Source organism: Nuphar pumila, chromosome 12 (assembly GCF_984573655.1).
Source record: "Nuphar pumila chromosome 12, dmNupPumi1.hap1.1, whole genome shotgun sequence".
Classification (NCBI taxonomy): domain Eukaryota; kingdom Viridiplantae; phylum Streptophyta; class Magnoliopsida; order Nymphaeales; family Nymphaeaceae; genus Nuphar; species Nuphar pumila.
Window position 1 is genome coordinate 4,686,931 of NC_143260.1, and position 19,423 is coordinate 4,706,353.

A 19,423-nucleotide genomic window follows, 5' to 3' on the forward strand; every position below is an offset into this window, starting at 1 on the left:
GCATCCATGTAGATCATTTATTGGCAAACCTCTACCGCTTCAACTTTTTGCGCCAAGCATGTCGACTGGACTGCTGGATGCTCGAGTGCGTATCAGTCTTTTCTGCGGCTCGGCATGATCTACCACTTCTCATAATCTATGCTTATGCTTTATTCATGTGAGGTTGGAAACCTAACTGCTGCCGAACTGCATCCATGTAGATCATTTATTGGCAAACCTCTACCGCTTCAACTTTTCGCGCCAAGCATGTCAACTGGACTGCTGGATGCTAGAGTGCGTATCAGTCTTTTCTGCGGCTGGGCATGATCTACCACTTCTCACTACCAGATTTTTTATGGTCATCTTGAGCTCATTGTCTTTCAGTAGCGACTCCAAACTCACATGCATACCTGAAATACCATACACTGAGGCTCCAAAATACTGAAAATTCATTTGACAAGCTAATAAACAAAAGAAACAATGGTTATAGAAGATCATTAAAAAGAATATCTGTAATCACAGAACCAATTCATAGGCACATCCGATTATCAAAAAAAAAAAAGAATCGGTCACATCCGAAATTGTCAACCCCAGAAAAAAGTCACCATTTTATGTTTGCTTTATACACCGAATGGATCATCTGTCTCCAACCAGTAGTTAAGCTCAAAAAACGACAGACAGTGACATGGTTTGCAGTTCAGTGAGATGTACGTACATCAGTACATGAGCCGTATAAGCTGGTAAGCAACTCAACCAGGCCTATTATTCACTAAGGTTCCAAACAGAATCAAGTCCATAGCTGAATATAATTGCATTTTTTCAGCAGTTTATACTTTTCTTTTAAATCCCAAATACTGTGTTCTTTGGGATATAATTCCATGCAATCAACCGCACAGACTATTTATCTACTGTCTTAAAGTCTTAGTCATTTTTTTTTTGAAAGGCAAGCTGGGGTTAGGCAGACCCCTACCAGTTATACAAGTATACAATTGAGTTTTGAACCTGCAACGTCCCAACACAAGGTGACGTGCACTAGCTGCTCCTACCAGACAAGCCGTTGGTAAGTCAGTCATTCTACAATAACCAAATTCTTGAGTTTACATGGCACAATCAGAAGATAATTCAGAAAAAATAGAATAAAGGAAGACCGAAGATCACCTTTACCCTTGTAGTTACCCTGATATAGACCACAAAAAGATCAAAAGCATGGACCCAACTCATCAATTTTGTGAATGTTTATGATTGTTCTAACAGCTAAGACAGGTATGAAGTTATTTTATGCAAAGCAGTTCTGTCTCACGATTTGTCAAACATGTACACTGGTGTTCAATATTTTTCCAACCATTGGGGACTATACCTTGTCATCAGAATCATATGGAGGTGTATACCAGGGTGATTACCAAGGAGGGACCTGAGTAAATATTAAAGGTTAAACCTTCTCAGTTATGAGACCAGCGATAGCCAATTTTTGTATGCAATTGTCAAGCCCAGGCATGTTTGCATGTGATTTCTGAACAAGTTCTATTTCACCATCAGCTCTTCTTTTATTTCAAGGTACTTAGCAAGATAAAATAGTAAAGCTTCATCTGTCTGAATGTTCACTGGTTTTACTGCCTAACACTTGAACAAAATGGCAAAAAAATCAACCTATTTATCTAAATGAACTAAAGCTTCTAAAAGAATGACCATTAGGCATAAAGATATGTAAAAACTCATATAACAAGAGAAATTATAAAGTAGCCCACTTACGATACCGCCAGTAGTGTTTTGGATTTGTTGGGTCATTGATTGTCTCCTCTGCTGCAGGCCGGGTGGTGTATTTTTCTTTCAATGCTAACATATCCTGAACACGAGTACAAAATTTTCAAGCACATAAACTTAACACAATGATTTGGCATCCTATTGAGTTCATAAAGTCAATGCTGTACGACAAGCACGCACACTCACACACACACACACACACACACACACACACACACACACAGATGCACAGATGTTCTAATAACGTTATAAGCCTCCTAGTATCTTTTGAGATACAGTAAATTTTTTTCGCCGAATATCAAAAATTTAGAAATATACCTGGAGAGGGAAAATTGCCCACATCGATGGAGATTCAACATGCTGCTGTATGATGAAGTATGCAATACTCGGAACACAAACAGAAGGTGGTATACCATCATCTCCAATTACTTCCTTAAAATATCGTTCTCTTCGTTCGTCATTTTCTTCCCACCAAGCACGCAGTGTTGAGCAATCATGGCAAGATGGTGCACAAACCTGGGAAATGATAACTGTGGTTAATTAACTGAATTATCAGCACGTTTGCTACTTGTAGTGATTTATATAGCATAAATGCATTTCTTTGTTTCTATATTATGACAGAAAATTTTGCCAAGATCAGAAACAGCTTATTCTAGAACTCAAAGTTCCTTCAATGAAAATTGCTAGTCAAGTTGGAACACACAGTTATGACTAAAGAATTGGTCATCAAACACCTTAATCTATCTGGTCAAGTCATCATAGTGACCAAACCTGATTGACACTGGATTTATAACTCTATCAAGTCTTGTTAGTTAAATGAGATCAGAAAGCCCAGTTGCATTGCTCCAAGATTATGACTTACTGTCATATACTCATACTTCGATGGGATACTGAACTCGACGCCCGGTTCACTGGGCATCCGCTGAATGCGCAGTCCAATTATGCCCAACTCTTGCATAACCTAAACAAGAAGTCAAAGGCCCCATGATCAACAAGTAAATGCAGATGATTACCACAAATGGAAGAGCAAAAAGAACATACAGGATGAACACATGAAGGAATAAGTCCAAGATCTTCTCCACATGCCAACATATTTGATGAGTTCAAGAGAGCAGGCAGAGTCTTCAGTCCATTTTGCCGCCAAATATTTTCTTGCCGATGGAAATAGTAATCATAATATAGCCTTTTCAGAACATTTTTACTGAATTATCAACAAAAAAATATGCATGGTATTAGATTCTCCATTGGATAAGAAATCATAGAATATCCCAAAAATAAAGAAATATAATAGACACAACTAATTTGATGCACATGATAACTAGCATGATTAAAGGAAACACAAAACATCTTCACCCACACCCAGTAGAAACACATCACACTGATAAATTGCAAAGCCACCACAAAGCATCAATCCAAGGGGGAAAATTAGGCTAATCAACTAACTTGAACACCAACTAGTTGTCCATAGTTCAATTCAAGTACCTGTGATCATCTAAATCTTTAAAACTAGATGTATCTTCCATATTAAACCGAGGATAAAATTTCCTTGCATCCTCTTCATCCCTTATAAGAACAACATTCTGCAATAAAAAACCAGTTAGTCCATTTTCAAGTAACAAGTCTGACTCTTGAAAATCACGCAAAAAAAATCCTCAACTGAGAAAGGTAGAAATAGTTTTTTTGCTTGTCATAGATTCAAAATTTCAAATCAATCACCTTAATACATTCAAGAAATTAAGCTACCTTTAGAAGATCAAATAGATCACGGCATATTTTGTCCCCATGTTCTACCCACAAAGACCTTTCAGCAGCTGATTTAAGCTTGGCAACAATCTTTTTTTCTGTGTTGCACTCCTCCTTGAACTGGAACAATACAGAATAAGTTTCTTCATTGTTCTACAAGAAACAGAGTGAACAAGAGAACAAAAGCCCCAAGATTAGGGCTGCACAATGAGATAAGCTAGCTCGAGCTCAGCTTGTTTGAGCCCAGCAAGTAAGTAACAAGCCGAGCTTGAACAAAAGCTTAGGCTTGTTAAAAATAAACGAGTAGAGCTTTATCAAGCATTCAAACTCGATTAAGCTCGGCTAATGTGGCTGTATAATGACATCTTAGAATATGTAAAAATTTTGTTGTTTAAAAAGCACAAAATGTAGTTTCACCCAAGTGGGTAGGGTGTTAGACACTCATGTGTGAGGTGTTGGGGTTGAATCTCACCGTCTACACACACACTTCAAAGATTTTTTTAAAAGAAAACTCGGCTCGAGCCGATCTGAGCCGAGTCAGACTCAAGTTTGAAAAAAGCTGAGTTCGTACATGTGTGTTTTTCTGAACAAGCCTAAGCTCAGCTCGAGCCCAGCTCATGTGCACCCCTAACCAAGATAGTTATCCATTTTATTTTTCTGTTAATTCATGCATTTATAGGATAAAATGACATGGGCGTTTACAACATTTGAAATTGTCTCAATATTTCTATCAAGGCTTGGGTGGTGTTGAGACATGTATCATATGTATATTACAATTCTTGTGTGTTTCCCCTTTTTGTATTTATTCGTACATAGCATTCCTTTTAGGGGTATTTTTGCATTTTTTTAGGTAGTGCAAAGTCATGCTCAGGATCTTGGAGACTTCTCCATTCCTTTTTATGAGATGAATCGTGACTTCATGCGCAAGATTCAAAAGAAAGAAATTACAGAGGCTTTGAAGAAAATGAAATCAATAAGGGCAGTTGGCCCAAATGGTATACCTATCGAGGCTTGGAAATGCTTGGGTGAGAAAGGTTTAGAATGGTTGACAAATCTTTTTAACAAGATTTAGCAGACAAATAAGATGCCTAATGAGTGGAAGAAGAGTACTTTGGTGCCTCTATATAAGAATAAGGGTGATATACAAGATTGCACAAACTATCGTGGTATAAAACTCATGAGTCATACTATGAAACTTTGGGAGAGGGTGATTGAGTATAGGTTGAGGAAAGTTGTCATGATATCGGAGAATCAATTTGGTTTTATGCCTGGAAGATCAACTATGGAAGCTATACATCTTCTTAGACAACTTATTGAGAGATATAGAGAGAGGAACAAAGATTTGAATATGGTTTTTATTGATTTGGAGAAGGCATACGATAGAGTACCTAGGGATGCTTTCTGGTGGACAATGATGAAGAAAGGTGTTTCTCTCAAGTACATTAGTATAATTAAAGATATGTACGAAGAAATAGTTACCAATGTCCGCACTTGTGGAGGGGTGACAACCAATTTTCCTATAATGGTTGGGTTACATCAAGGATCTGCATTAAGCCCTTTCCTATTTGCTATAGTGATGGATGAGCTTACGAGATCAATTCAAGAAAATGTGCCGTGGTGTATGTTGTTTGTTGATGATATTGTTTTGATTGATGAGACTAGAGTTGGGGTTAATGCTAAGTTAGAATTATGGAGACAGACATTGGAAGCAAGAGGTTTTAAGTTGAGTAAGAGTAAGACAGAATATATGGAATGTCGGTTTAGAAAGCAACGAAGTAGTGATGGGAGTGTAGTGAAGCTTGGTGAGCAAGAAATACCGGTGGATGACTGTTTCAAATATTTGGGATCTATCATTCAAAAGTATGGAGAAATTGATAGAGATGTAAATCATAGGATAAACGTTGGGTGGATGAAATGAAAAAGTGCAACTGGAGTGTTGTGCGATCGTAGAATGCCATTGCGGTTGAAGGAAAATTTTATAGGACAACAATTAGGCCCGCTTTACTACATGGTACGGAATGTTGGGCTGCCAAGAGACATCATATTCAAAAAATGAGTGTAGCTGAGATGCGTATGCTTAGATGGATGTGTGAAAATATAATAAAAGATAAGATTCGAAACGAGGAGATACGTAAGAAAGTAGGCGTTGCATTCATTGAAAATAAGATGAGAGAGAATTGTTTACGGTGGTTTGGACATATTCGGCGAAGGCCTAATGATGCTCCAGTTAGAAGGTTGGAGAAATGGGAAAATATATTAGTTAAAAGAGGTCGGGGTAGGCCTAAGAAGACTTGGATGGAGATGATAGGAAAGGATATGAATGCTTTGAACCTCACCGAGGACATGGCATTGGATAGAAATGATTGGAGGAGAGGATTCATGTGGAAGACCCAGAATGATTTTCTTTTTTGGTTCATATCGCCGACCCCAATTGTTTTGGGATGAAGGCGTAGTTGTTGTTGTTGTTGTAATGAGATAGAGGGGATGTCCCCTTATATGATTGTATTATTCTCATTTCAAGGTTAATGAAGTTTTTCTTCTTATCTTCTTCTTTGCTCTCTCTCATGGTTGAAACTCTATTGCTTTGAACTTTGATATGGTATCAGAGTCATACCAAACCCTAGAGGGCGGTATTTGGTAATCATCTGAAAGGAAAAAGGAAGAAGAAACTTCATCCTGGTGTGTTCGGGTGTGTGCCTCGTTTTGTGTGCCCCAAAAACATCCGTACATGTTTTGCAGTTTGGTTTGATTGAGTTGGGGCTTTGGTAGATCTTGATTTTAGATGACTTTTAAATCAAGAATCATTCCAATCAGAGGTATACTTGATTTTATATGGATTTTTTTTATTTTCTGAATAGTGACGTGAATAGTTTCCAGATCTAAGAAATCACTGGTATTGATCTCATCAGGGGTTTTCAATGTCATAGATTTGCATCATTTGGATCATTTTTTAGTAAGTATCCTATTGGAAGTGGTTTGGTTGCAATCAACGACGTATTTGTTGAGTTTTATTGGTATTTTGGATGTGCTCTAGTAGGCGGTGACTGGTTTTTCCTATTTTTGTTGTGCGCTGATGTGTTGGTTGCCTATAAACTGTGTGCATGTGATATTGGAAGGGGGATAATATGTGTGGAGTACCTTCTTGATTGATTATCTCAAACTAAGCTTGCCTCTGAGATTATTGGCAGGTCAGGTATTACGGATGATAAGGTTTGTGAAACTCTTGCTATAGTAGGAGCCAAAATGAAGATTGATGATGGTATTTCTCTCTCCGATCCCACCTCCTACAGACAACTTGTAGGATCTTTGATGTATCTGAGTATTACTAGACCAGATATCTCTCATGCAATTCATACTGCAAGTCAGTTCCAACATGCACCAACATCAGTTCATATGAGTGTCATCTTGCAGATTGTGAGATACATAAAGGGCACACTAAACAAGGGAGTATTCTTATCATCTTCTTTTAAATTAAAATTAATTGCTTATACTGACTCTGACTGGGGAGGTGACCCAAATAACCGTCACTCCACCACTGGTTTTTATGTGTATTTAGGAGACTCGCTGATTTCATAGAGATGTAAGAAGCAACAAAAAGTGTCTCTATCCTCAACAGAAGCTGAATATCGTGTCATGGCGACTACTACCATGAAAATTGTATGGACATGGGGATCTCAATAGAAGGGCCCACCAAGCTATGTTGTGATAACAATAGTGCAATATACATTGTCAAAATCATACTTTTCATGAGCAGACTAAACACATTGAGATGGACTGTCACTATGTTCGAGAAGCGTATCTGAAAGGAGTTATAGATCTTCCATATGTAACTTCAGAATATCAGTTGGCAGATTTCTTTACCAAAGCTTTGTGTGCTCCGCAGTTTAATTTCCTCCTTGGCAAACTTTCGGTCATCTTGCCCTAAGTTTGAGGGAGGGTGTTAAATTGTAATTCATAAGACAATGTATTAGTTGTAGGGGTATTTTAGTTATTTCTACATTTTACGCATATTCATGTTTTTTAATATGATTGTAATTCCTCCTTTTTATTTTTTCTTATTTTTTTCATTTTTTTTCTTTTATGTAATATTTCTGTACACAGCCACTGACTGTTGTACACAGTTTAAAAAGATAGATGTTGGGCTGATTCCCAACGTCTCTAATAAGAATCGTTGGGAATAGCCCAACGACTCTTTAAGTGTGCTTATAAATAAGGGCTATGTGAGCCCATTGAATGCATGCATTACAATAAAGAGTTGTCTCTTAAGCTTATAAACACTGGGCAATTATTGCACAAATTGTGGTGTAAAGCTTATAAACACTGTGCATTTATTGTACTTCTTTTGTAGTGTAAAGCTTATAAACACTGTGCATTTATTTTGTGTCTTGAGTATTTGAAGTATCAAGTTATTTGAAAACTTGATTGTTTGCAAGGATTCTTCACAATCACATGTCCAAGAAGGATCCTTTGAAACCAGAAAATGAAGGGATCCTTTTCCATAACTTGCATTTTGTAGACATAGGTATTTCTCCCTGACTGAACACACAAAAGGCTTTACTCTTTTTCATGCTTCCTAATCTAAACTATCAATCATGTTGAGGTTCTAAATATTTTCATATAATGCATCAATTGCCTATTGTTTGCTTTTCATACCCACAAATGCATGAGACACCAAGCTTCCTGAATTTGATTGTTTTGGTTTCTTTCGTATTTATCTGTGATAGTTGACCAAGCTCCATCTTTGGGTTAAGCATTTGTCTGTGGTGACCATACCCATTGGCTAAAGGGGGCACCACAAAGGCCACCAACCAAAACCCATAAGTCATACTCGACCATTCACTCAACCAAGTCTCCATGCAATGCACAATTTGGACTGTATAACCATGTTTATCGCTTGTTATATCCTGAGCTAAGTCATCTCATTGGTCTCACAATCATGCATGAGAAATGGGCACAGCAAGAGGGGAGACAAAAAAGGTAAGAACATAGAAATTCTCAATGGCAATCACTACAAATCACCTCATAGAAGAGCTTCTGGTACTCATTTAAGAAGGTTGAAGCAATAACTGTCCACAGGGATCCAAATTTCTCCTGACATATCCATTGAAGTAATTAACCAAAAAGAAATGGATATAGGAAGGCTTAAATGAATTTTATATGAATACCTCCAACATGTCTTTTCGGATGTAAGGATGGGCGAGACGATTGAAGTCCCACACACCTTCTTTCTCAAGCTCTTCCTAGAGAGTAAAGTTAAAATGCAGCCAGAAACAGACATGTCAGTAGATGATCTGTCTCATATAATCCTTTATGTAATAACAATTTGGAAAATCGGAACTGAAATATATCCCACAGCAGAGAATTTCCTTATCATATTTAACTCATACAAAAGGAATAGAAAGAAATACCTGGCTAAGAGGGATGGATGGCCGGAATTTTCCCACTAAACCAGTAATTGCATGTTCAGGTAGTTCCCAGATCCGAAAGAAACCCAAAATATGGTCAATTCTGTAAGCAGTGAAATACTTTCCCATCTATAGAGAGAGAAGAAAGACAGGTTCACATAAATACAGTGGAATCAGCAGATATGGCATCTATAAGCATATGGGATGCAGTTTTGAAAATAATAAAGAATGCCAAGATACTGAGATTCATTTCAAGGCAGATAGGATTTCTCACAAGATCTTTTATTCAGATGAGTTCTCAGAAGGATGTTCAATTGTTTGTCTGTTGAAAACAAAAGAATGGCATAAAATAAATAAACATATCAGATCAGCAGGAACCTGCGATAGTCGAGAACGCCACCAAGCATAGTTATCTTTTGACATCTCCTCCCAGTTATAGGTCGGGAAACCCCAATTCTGCCCATTTTTGTCAAAGTAATCAGGAGGCGCTCCAGTAGATGTGTTCATACGAAAGAGACTTGGATAAACCCATGTGTCAACACTGCATCTGTCAACCCCAATAGGTAGGTCTCCCTTCAAAACTACTCCTTTCTTTCTTGCATATGATGCCACTTCTGAAAGCTGACAAAACAGGAAAAATCTAAATCTTGACAAGAGTTTCAGAACAGGAAACTTTTCAATGGGTGTAGAAACATTTCAGATAATTAACCATGGATTACCTGTAGGTGTAGATGATACTGGATATAGTAATGAAAGCAGATAATATCATAGTGCACTCTGTCCTTTGAAACAATCTTCTCCAACTGGAATAGGTAATAACCAAAAAACAGAAAATCAAGGAAGAAATTAAACTCAAAAAGAATCATAATATGAGTGGTTTCTCCAACACCAAATCTTCATAGCAAATTTTTGACATAATGCACAAAGAAATCAGAAATTTCAATTACCTTCTCCACTGAATATTTGGCAAAGCAACCCCACTGAGTGTGATCTGATGTTTCGAAAAAGTCCCTCAGGAAACAGAAGGCTGCATAAGGCTTCAACCATATCTGCCCATAATTTTTTGATGTTCAAAAAGAACAAGGACTACATGAACATGCAACTATTCAAAGTTATGCTCGACATGAGAAGAATTAAATAATAAAATTCCTCTTCCAGACGGACAACTGCATAGAACCTATGTCACATGGGTGCGGCTGCGGGTACGGGTGCGATATGGGTGCGGAGCAATTTCAAAAATTTTGGACAACTGCTATATATATATGTATATATATATTTAAAAATATATATATATATATATATATAACAATAATAAGACTCGGTCAAAGTTGTGCCTATTAGAAGACAGCTATATATATAACAATAATAAGATTCAGCTATATATATATACTTAAAATATATATAAAAAGATCAAATTTTTTTTAGTTTTTATACGTCTTTTGCCCTAAAAAATGGACAAAATAGACTCGGTCAAAGTTGACAGAGTCCAAAATGTGGATGGACTCGGCTACGGTGCGTTGACCAAGTCCGACACTTGGTTGACAGTGTCCGTGTCGGGGCGTGTCAACGCGGGTGCGTCGACCTTATAGCCGAGTCCGTGTGACTTAGCATAGAACATATGCAGTCAATGTAACAGTGGGGCCTCAAAGACAAAAAAGTTCCTTCATATATTATGTGATATTGCCCAAAAAAACATCTGATATACCTCATTCTCAGAAAAGAATTTTTGGAAGGAACTGGAAGAAAGTACAGCATCCTTCTCCATTGTGAAGACCTTCTTGGCAATTGAAAGCTTAGCCTTCATAGTAGCTTCATAGTCCACATCCTGCATTAGCCATGTAAAAAGAGGATGGAGCCTAGCACTAACTATAATGCAGTGTCGTTGATAAATTGCACTAATGCCATCAAATTAAAGGTTTTCAACAAGTCCCAGGCAATTTTCAAAATGAATAGTATCATCCATATCATGAGAAACGAAAGAAACATATGTGTATTGCATAGAGCATGGTAGCATGCAAGCACATTTATCCAGCTTTCTGAAATGTAGGAATTGCAATCTTTTGCCAAACACTTGGAATTGAATTTATTCCATAGCATGAATGAGTCAAAATGAAATTGATCGAGTCAAACATGTAAGACTATTCAATAATGCACCATTCTCAATAAACAAATCCCACAAAGCAAGAAGCTGAAAACCAGGCAAAAGTGCAAATATAAATGATGACATCATGCCACAGACCCCACCCTATGAAAGCAAACAAAAGTACAATTGCAATAAAATACAATTACAGTTACCATTGACAAGAGTGCTTCCAAACAAGAAAAAAGATCATTGAACTACCTTCAAATCTAGGTCACTTTTGGCCGGAATGATCTCCTTCTGCAAGCATATGTAAGGCAAAAGTCACAAATAGATAATCACAACATATGCAGGATTTGTTCCACATAGCACAATTTTGTAATTAAAAGACAAGGAGAAACAGACCCAGGCCATCATGAGAATTAATCATGAAACAAAAGATTTCCCAGAAGATAGTTGCTCAATGAAGATACCATTCTTTACCTTTATTTCTCCTGAGAGATTCTTTGATAGTGCCTGTACTCTCAGATACAGAGGGTGCAATGCAAAGACCGACAGAGAACTGCATAGCAATTTCCCATCTAAGTTATTTTTTAGTCAAACCAAATCGATACAGTCATTGTAAGATTAATCTCAAACTGTGCATATGCATGTTTACAAGTGCAATCTATTTAAGTTCTGCTTGTGTTCTTTCCATGAACCATACAGCACGTTTATTACCTATATGGGTATGAATCCCACCACATCCCATGTACAGAAGTATCATTGACAGGCAAAAGCTGAACCAAGCGAAACCCTGAGTCAACTGCCCAATCAATGAGTAACTTGAGATCAAGAAATTCTCCAACTCCAAGGTCATCTTCTGATCTAACAGAAAACATGGGGATAGCAACCCCAGCACCTTTCCATGAAGTTTCCTGCCAAATATTGAACCGATAAAAACACTTAATATGATTATGGGAAAATCTATTCAGAAAAAGGGGTTTGATATTGAATGGCATAGTCTCACAAAGAAACACTCCAAGGCCTACATTTTACCCGGAAGGCACCATCAGATATAAAAATATGTCTTGGTAGCTTTCCTGAGATTGAATCAACCACAAGTTCTCTGTTGGGACCAATTTCCAGGACAGAATTTCCCACCTTACTCATTTGGCAGTATTTGTATGTGCTGAAGTTAATAAGGAAAACAATGTTGTGGACAAACTGGAAGGTCATCATGAACATGTGCTTGTGTCTGTGCACATGCACTTGGTGTAATGAAATGGTGGTCTTCAACAAATGCACAAATAACTCACAAACAAGTGTCTATTGGAGACACTACAAGCATGACCCTTGAAAGGGTATAAAGGGAAGAACACTTGAAAAATAAATAATACTTTATTCATGAACAAAATGCTTAAGAAGCATGGTTATTTACATTGAAGGGGTTCACCCCTATATATACAAAAAAGTGGGAGAGAGAGGAGAGCTCATTTTGAGCTCTCCAAAAGAGACGTTGGATTCCAACGTCTCTTAATATAGCTGTTGGACTACAGTCCAACAGCATTTATTATTATAGCTGTTGGACTATAGTCCAACAGCATTTATTATAGCTGTTGGACTTTGAACTAGATGCTAAAAAAGAAAATAAAGAAAAATAGAAAAAGAAAATAATAAAAAAAAATATAATAATATTAAATAATATATATACTATGTCACATGGGTGCGGGTGCGGGTGCGGGTGCGGGTGCGGGAGCGGGTGCGGGAGCGGGTGCGGGTGCGGGGATTCGGCACTTCCAAAAAACCCGGGTGCGGGGGTGCGGCAGGGGCAAAAATGTAAAAAAAAATTTATATATATATATATATATATATATATATATATAAAATTTTGAAGTTTTAACAGTTTAACATTTAACAGTAAACATTGTCATAAACTCATAATATGATTCATCATGCATGCAGTATATCAACCTAAATATCAAATTATCAATCAAATAAGTAAAGCAATTACATAAATCGACCTAAATATCAATTAAATAAGTATGCATAAAAGAACTAAATTACATACCAAAAAAAAAGATGGGGGAGGGGCTCGACCCCTCCCCTGTCGACCCAAAAAAAAAAAAAAAACTAATGGGGGAGGGGCGCGAGCCCCTCCCCTGTCGACCCAAAAAAAAAACTGATGGGGGAGGGGCTCGGCCCCTCCCCTGTCGACCCAAAAAAAAAAAAAAGATGGGGGAGGGGCTCGGCCCCTCCCCTATCGACCCAAAAAAAAAAAACAGATGGGGGAGGGGCTCGGCCCCTCCCCTGTCGACCCAAAAAAAAACTGATGGGGGAGGGGCTCGGCCCCTCCCCTGTCAACCCAAAAAAAAGAGGTAGATGGGGGAGGGGCTCGGCCCCTCCTGTGCCGAAAAATGAGGGAGCAGGGGAGGCTCAGCCCCTCCCCTGCCTACCCAACAAGAGACCGAGAGAGGGGGGGGGGGAGGGGGGGGGGGTGCTCGGCCCCTCCCCAGCCGACCCAAGAAGACGAGAGACATACCTGCCAGCCGAGAGGAGGAGCCGAGAGGAGGAGTCTGGGAGGCGGAGCTGGGGGCGGCGGAGCTGGGGGCGGCGACGCTGGGGCGGCGATGGGAGAGCTCGAGCTCAAGGGGAGAGAGAGGAGAGATTAGGGCAAAAAAAATTGTTTGCCCTAATCCTCCTCCTTTTCATCGGGGGGGGGGGGGAATTTTCGCCCAAAAATTTGGACAAAAATGACCCTGGGTGCGTTGACCGCACCCAGGGTCGTGTTGACCGCACCCGCACGCGATCCCGCGTCGCGTCGACGCGGGTGCGGCACCTGTTTTGCCGAGTCCCTGTGACATAGTATATATATTACAGTTTACATTTTAACACTCCCCCTCAAACTTACGGTACAATGAGCGAAAGTTTGTCTAAGAGGAAGTGAAATCTGGGAGCAGCGAGAGGCTTTGTGAAGAAGTCTGCTAATTGATATTCTGATGTAACATATGGCAGATCAATGGTTCCATGTAAGTATTTCTCTCTGACATAGTGACAGTCCATCTCAATGTGTTTAGTGCGCTCATTGAATGAAATGGTGGTCTTCAACAAATGCACAAATAACTCACAAACAAGTGTCTATTGGAGACACTACAAGCATGACCCTTGAAAGGGTATAAAGGGAAGAACACTTGAAAAATAAATAATACTTTATTCATGAACAAAATGCTTAAGAAGCATGGTTATTTACATTGAAGGGGTTCACCCCTATATATACAAAAAAGTGGGAGAGAGAGGAGAGCTCATTTTGAGCTCTCCAAAAGAGACGTTGGATTCCAACGTCTCTTAATATAGTTGTTGGACTACAGTCCAACAGCTATTTGCACAGTCAAGTTCCAACAGGAACTTGACTGGATCAAATATCTAGTTTCTATTGAACTAGATGCTAAAAAAGAAAATAAAGAAAAATAGAAAAAGAAAATAATAAAAGAAAATATAATAATATTAAATAATATATATATATTACAGTTTACATTTTAACACTTGGTGCATGTATTTGTGCATCTCAGTCCATATGGGACACAATTACGTTTGCAAGGATATTTTATAGGGAATTCATATTTTTGAACTGCACAAACTGCTTGCCAAATGAATTTGCCTGCATGTGTAAGTTCTATTCCATTCTCTGGCTCCCATTCTCCAAGCGTGATAGAGCTTCCAGTAACAAAAACCTGCAAAGGGTCACAATTACAAACTAGTTTTGGAGTATCCAGAAACAATCCAACACGTGAATTACTAAGTCCAAGGCTACAATTACTAAGAAAGTTAGGCAAAAAAGTTCACACGAAACACGATATTTTTATGCAGTCATAGATACTCACAGATGCACCATCTTCCAACCTTGGGCAGCTTATTTTGAAATGAACATACACAGAATCTGCCCTTGGAGCCCAATGCAAGTGAAAAACGAACAAGAAGTATTATATGTAGGAAAAGGGAACCTGATAAAATTGCCTTCATCCAACAGAAGACAGAAAGCTGATAAGCACATGGACAGAAATTACCTTGCTGGCTCAAAGTCACCTTTGAATTTTGAAATCCATTTTCGTCAACACAAGAATCTGAATCTCTCCTTCCAAAAAAAATAACATCTTTGAAAGCACTTCTCAGATAAAGAGCTTCATCTGCAGTCTGGTTACAGCAACTACCATCAGCATAATTTTGAAAAAAGATCACCAAAGATTTAACTGAACAGATGATTGCAGAGATATCTCTCTCAAACAACAAACAGCTGAATAACAAGAGGATAGAAAAGATCAAAAACATATAAGATGCACACAAAATGAGATTTTATTATCATAAACAGGGATATTTAATCATAATTTAGTAAATGGACAGAAAAAGGAATAAATATGACAACAAAGATTCTTCTAAAATTCGGTTTCCTTGCATGACTTACCACAAGAGAGTATATCCAATGCCTTGATCCATGGGCTAACAGGCAGGATTATGTAACAGGACCTGCATAAAATGCCTAGACTCATGATCTTGTCATGCAACTGGTAAACCCTAGACTCCCATATGGCCAATGAACCAAATGTTCCTAATTGAACTGGTATTTTGAATTAACAAGCATGCTGGCAAAGGTTGTGACATGACAAAGCACACCCTCAATGATCAATGTGTTTCTGATCTATCATTTCTCAGTAAAAAACCATATCAAAACATGTGGTGTTGGGGTCTACTATCTACATTTTATTCAATTGGCAATTTATGTCAGTGTCATGGTTGGCACCCACTATTATCCAGAGCTAGTTTGTCATGTCAATCACATGGAGTAAGTTGAATCAGATGTGTGAACTTATATTATGGTAGAAGATTGATCTTGAGAAAAAGTATGAATAAATGGCCACACTGCAACTTGCAAGCTCAACTATACATGCTTCAAAACAACCCATGGAGAGAACCAGGAAACTTGATTGAAGTGTAGATGTCTTAGCCACATGTTATCTGCTACACAAAACCTGACTCCCTCTTTTCCCACTTGATCTGGATATCAAGTTCCGAACCTATAAACAAAGCTTCAAGATTCATTGCGTAGTGAGATACTAACTTTCTCATTGTGAGAAAGAATTGTAAATATTGTGTTTCTGACATTGTTATATACATATATAGGATTAATGTAACGTTAATCTCTTTAGTAAAATGAATTAAATGGCTTCTCGATTGCCACAAGTCCACAATCTTGATGAGGTGACTTCAACTAGAATACCCTCCAAGTTCCACCCAATGTAATCTAAGAAGCTGCCAAAATTTCATCAGGATTCTAATACTGAAGGGTTACGTTTGTCATTACTCATTAGGAGGTTAAGTATCAAAAAACCATCTAAAATTTCAGTTTCTTCCCATTACTGTAATCGAACCTTGGAGGGTTTATCTTTTATACTAAGGGCCATGATATACATACATATATATATATGAGCGATGTTGAACACATCTATGTACGTAGATCACATCTGTATGGTCAGAATTTTAAAAAAAAAACAAAAACTCCATTTAGCATGCTTGCATCTCTCTCTCTCTCTCTCTCTCTCTCTCTCTCTCTCTCTCTCTCTCTCTCTCTCTCTCTCTCTCTCTCTCTCTCTCTCTCTCTCTCTATATATATATATATATATATATATATATATATATATGTATATATACATATATATATATATATATGTATATATATATTCTTCTACAGCCGTTTGTACATGCAATCTAGTAGAAAACACTACTTTTTCCCCACCTTTTTGGTAGACATCTTATAGATGTGATCTACATGGTTTCTTTAGCAGAAAACAAGGTTTGTATCATAAGTTGGTTTTCCTAGGGCTTCATAAATCAACGACCCACCGTGTATTAAAATTTTCATAACTCAAAAATTCATACTTTAAAATGAAAAAAGATGATCCAAAGTGCAATCCCTAGCAAACAAACCATGATGAACACATCTATGAGGTCAGATTCAGTGGATACAATTTGCATCTGTTTTCCAACTAGATTGTACATACAGTAGACAGTAGCAGCAAATTCCAGCAAGACAGGAAGTGCTTCTAGAACCAAAGCTACAAAAGGTAACTACAAGATGATATAATGCATGAACACCGAATATCAATACGAACTAGCAACAAAAAATGGGAGAAGAGGCAAGCAAGAAACCAACAAAACAAAGAAAAATTAAACAACCTGCCAGAGATCATGAACCTCCACGACGTCTCCTTCCTGAATTTCGGGAGGCAGGGCGATTCTGTGCCTGCTCCCCTCCCACCTCAACACATTCCTCTCATCGTCCACCAAGAAATAACCATACTCACATCTGAAACCAACGGGAACACTGAGAGTCCCACACCAAAGAAGCTCGTTGTTGGTGTGAACAGGGGTCAGGAGAAGGCCTTGCTTCACGTTCCACGATCCGAGGATTGATTCTGAGCCTGAGACAAGAAGGCTCTGGCCCCATTGAGTGTAGTAAGGCAGCCTGAAAGATAAGAGCAGCCTTTTTGGTGGGTTTTGTGGGGATTTTGGATTGAGGGTCGCCATTCTCTCAGATGGAGAGAGGATTCTGAGGTGAACCCAGATGAGAGATGCCCAAAAAGCAATTGTTGGTGGGTCTCCGTCCTCTGCCTTTGTTGGAATTTGTTAAGTGGGAAGAAAAATCAACAATGGAGTTCTTTGTATCAGGGGAGAGCGAGGATACGATGGCCAAGAAGTAAGAACCTACCTCTCTCTTCGTGTGTATATATATATATATATGCTGCCTCTATGATACGAGGGGGGTGATTTTCCCTATTCTTTGAGGGTGACTGAGCTTAGGGAGGTTGTTTGACACCGGCATGTTACTAATGGTAGTAGAAGCAAGAGGAGCAACCCACGTTAGGACTTTCGATGGCAGGTCTCTACGAATGTCGGCGAGGCCACACTCCCCAGATTTTTTCAGATTATGTGTCATGAAGTCTCTTTGTTGGAATATCAGGGGCTTGAATTGCTCCGCTAAGCGTATGTTTCTGGCTAATTGGATTAGACAAGAGAAGCCTAACCTGATTGTAATTTGTGAAACTAAGATGGATGACATTTCTCGTTCTTTTGTCTCTGGTATATGGAGGGGTGTTGACTATTTTTTTAAGCCTGCGGTCAGTCATGCCGGTGGTATCCTTATTTTGAGAAAGCAGTCTTTAAATATTTCTCAGCTAGACATGAATCTTTTTTCATTTTCTATTGTCTTCACTTTGCAAGACAATAACAGAAGAGTTGTGGTCACTGTTGTGTATGGCCCTAATCACGCTGTCATGAGGCCTGCTTTCTGGAAGGACTTAAATAGGATCGCCGTCTCAAACAAAGAGTATCATTTTCTTATGAGAGACTTTAATTGCCTTTTGTCTATTCAGGATTCCAATAACCTCGTTTTTCCCAATCCATCTATGCGAGGCTTTCAAGATTTTGTTCATCAGCATCACCTTTACCCAATCTCTTTTATCGGAGAGCGTTACTCTTGGTCGAATAGGCGGATTCGCCCATGCTGCAGAGTTCTTGACAGGGTTTTTGTCACTCCAAATTTGTTGGATCTCATTCCTGATGTCAAGTGTGTCTTGTTGACTTCTTCTATCTCAGACCATGGTCAGTTAATCACTATTTGAGGGATGATTTTAAATATGCCAGGAGTTTTATGTTTGAACAATGGTGGCTCCAGGAGCCAGACTTTCACACGATTATTTCAGATTCTTGGAACAAGCCCTCCAATGAGCAGTGGACGGCTATCCGATGTCATAAGAAGTTGTCTCGTCTTGCTAAGGATATCAAAGCTTGGCTCCATAATCGAGATGTGATTAAATTTCATCAAATGGCTACTTGGGAGCAAGAGATTTCAGCGTTGTATCAAACTATGTCTTCCCCAGAGTCCCTATCTGATTTGCACCTGCAGAGTTTGCAGGCTAGATCTATTGAGTTATCAACCCTTTTGAAGAACTGGAGGGTCAAAGAGGAAATTAGATGAAAGCAACGGGCAAGGGTGAAATGGCTTGCGGCTGGAGACAATAATACAATTTTTTTTCACTCATATGCTTCTCATTGTCATAGGAGGAATGTCGTCCCTTCAATCACCATTGAGAGTATTTCGTACTTTAATCAACACGTTATTTCAGCTGCCACTCGATATTTTAAAGATTTATATTATGTTTCATTTACTGCGAAGGGTGTCATTGGTCATGTTTCTGTTGATTCGATTCATCAAGATTAAGCCAGAATTATGCAAATGAAGTTCTCTAAAGATGAGATTTTTAGGGACATCAAAGGTTTGTCGGGGTGGAAAGCTCCAGGTTTTGATGGGTTTCATGTGGATTTCTTCAAAAAAAAATGGTCTTGTGTAAAGCCTGATGTTATTAATATGTTTGATGAGTTCTATCGCAACTCCAGGTTGCCTATTCAAACCCACTTGACAATT

General features: G+C 38.5%; 1 protein-coding gene across 1 annotated transcript; it reads right to left on the minus strand.

The window, feature by feature from the left end:
- Positions 1–126: 126 nt before the first annotated feature.
- LOC149819730 (4-alpha-glucanotransferase DPE2-like) lies at positions 127–17,695 on the minus strand. The gene is made up of 22 exons (XM_089983821.1): positions 17,176–17,695; positions 15,012–15,138; positions 14,829–14,884; positions 14,551–14,678; positions 12,007–12,136; positions 11,689–11,885; positions 11,452–11,530; positions 11,230–11,268; positions 10,594–10,713; positions 9,836–9,937; positions 9,608–9,691; positions 9,267–9,509; positions 8,892–9,017; positions 8,649–8,723; positions 8,503–8,574; positions 3,484–3,603; positions 3,223–3,320; positions 2,782–2,941; positions 2,603–2,701; positions 2,059–2,256; positions 1,729–1,822; positions 127–389 (listed from the first exon to the last, which is right to left on the minus strand). Exons 1-22 carry the CDS (start codon positions 17,524–17,526, stop codon positions 250–252), a joined length of 2,838 nt encoding a protein of 945 aa, XP_089839947.1. The 5' UTR covers positions 17,527–17,695; the 3' UTR covers positions 127–249.
- Between the last annotated feature and the right edge of the window lie 1,728 nt (positions 17,696–19,423).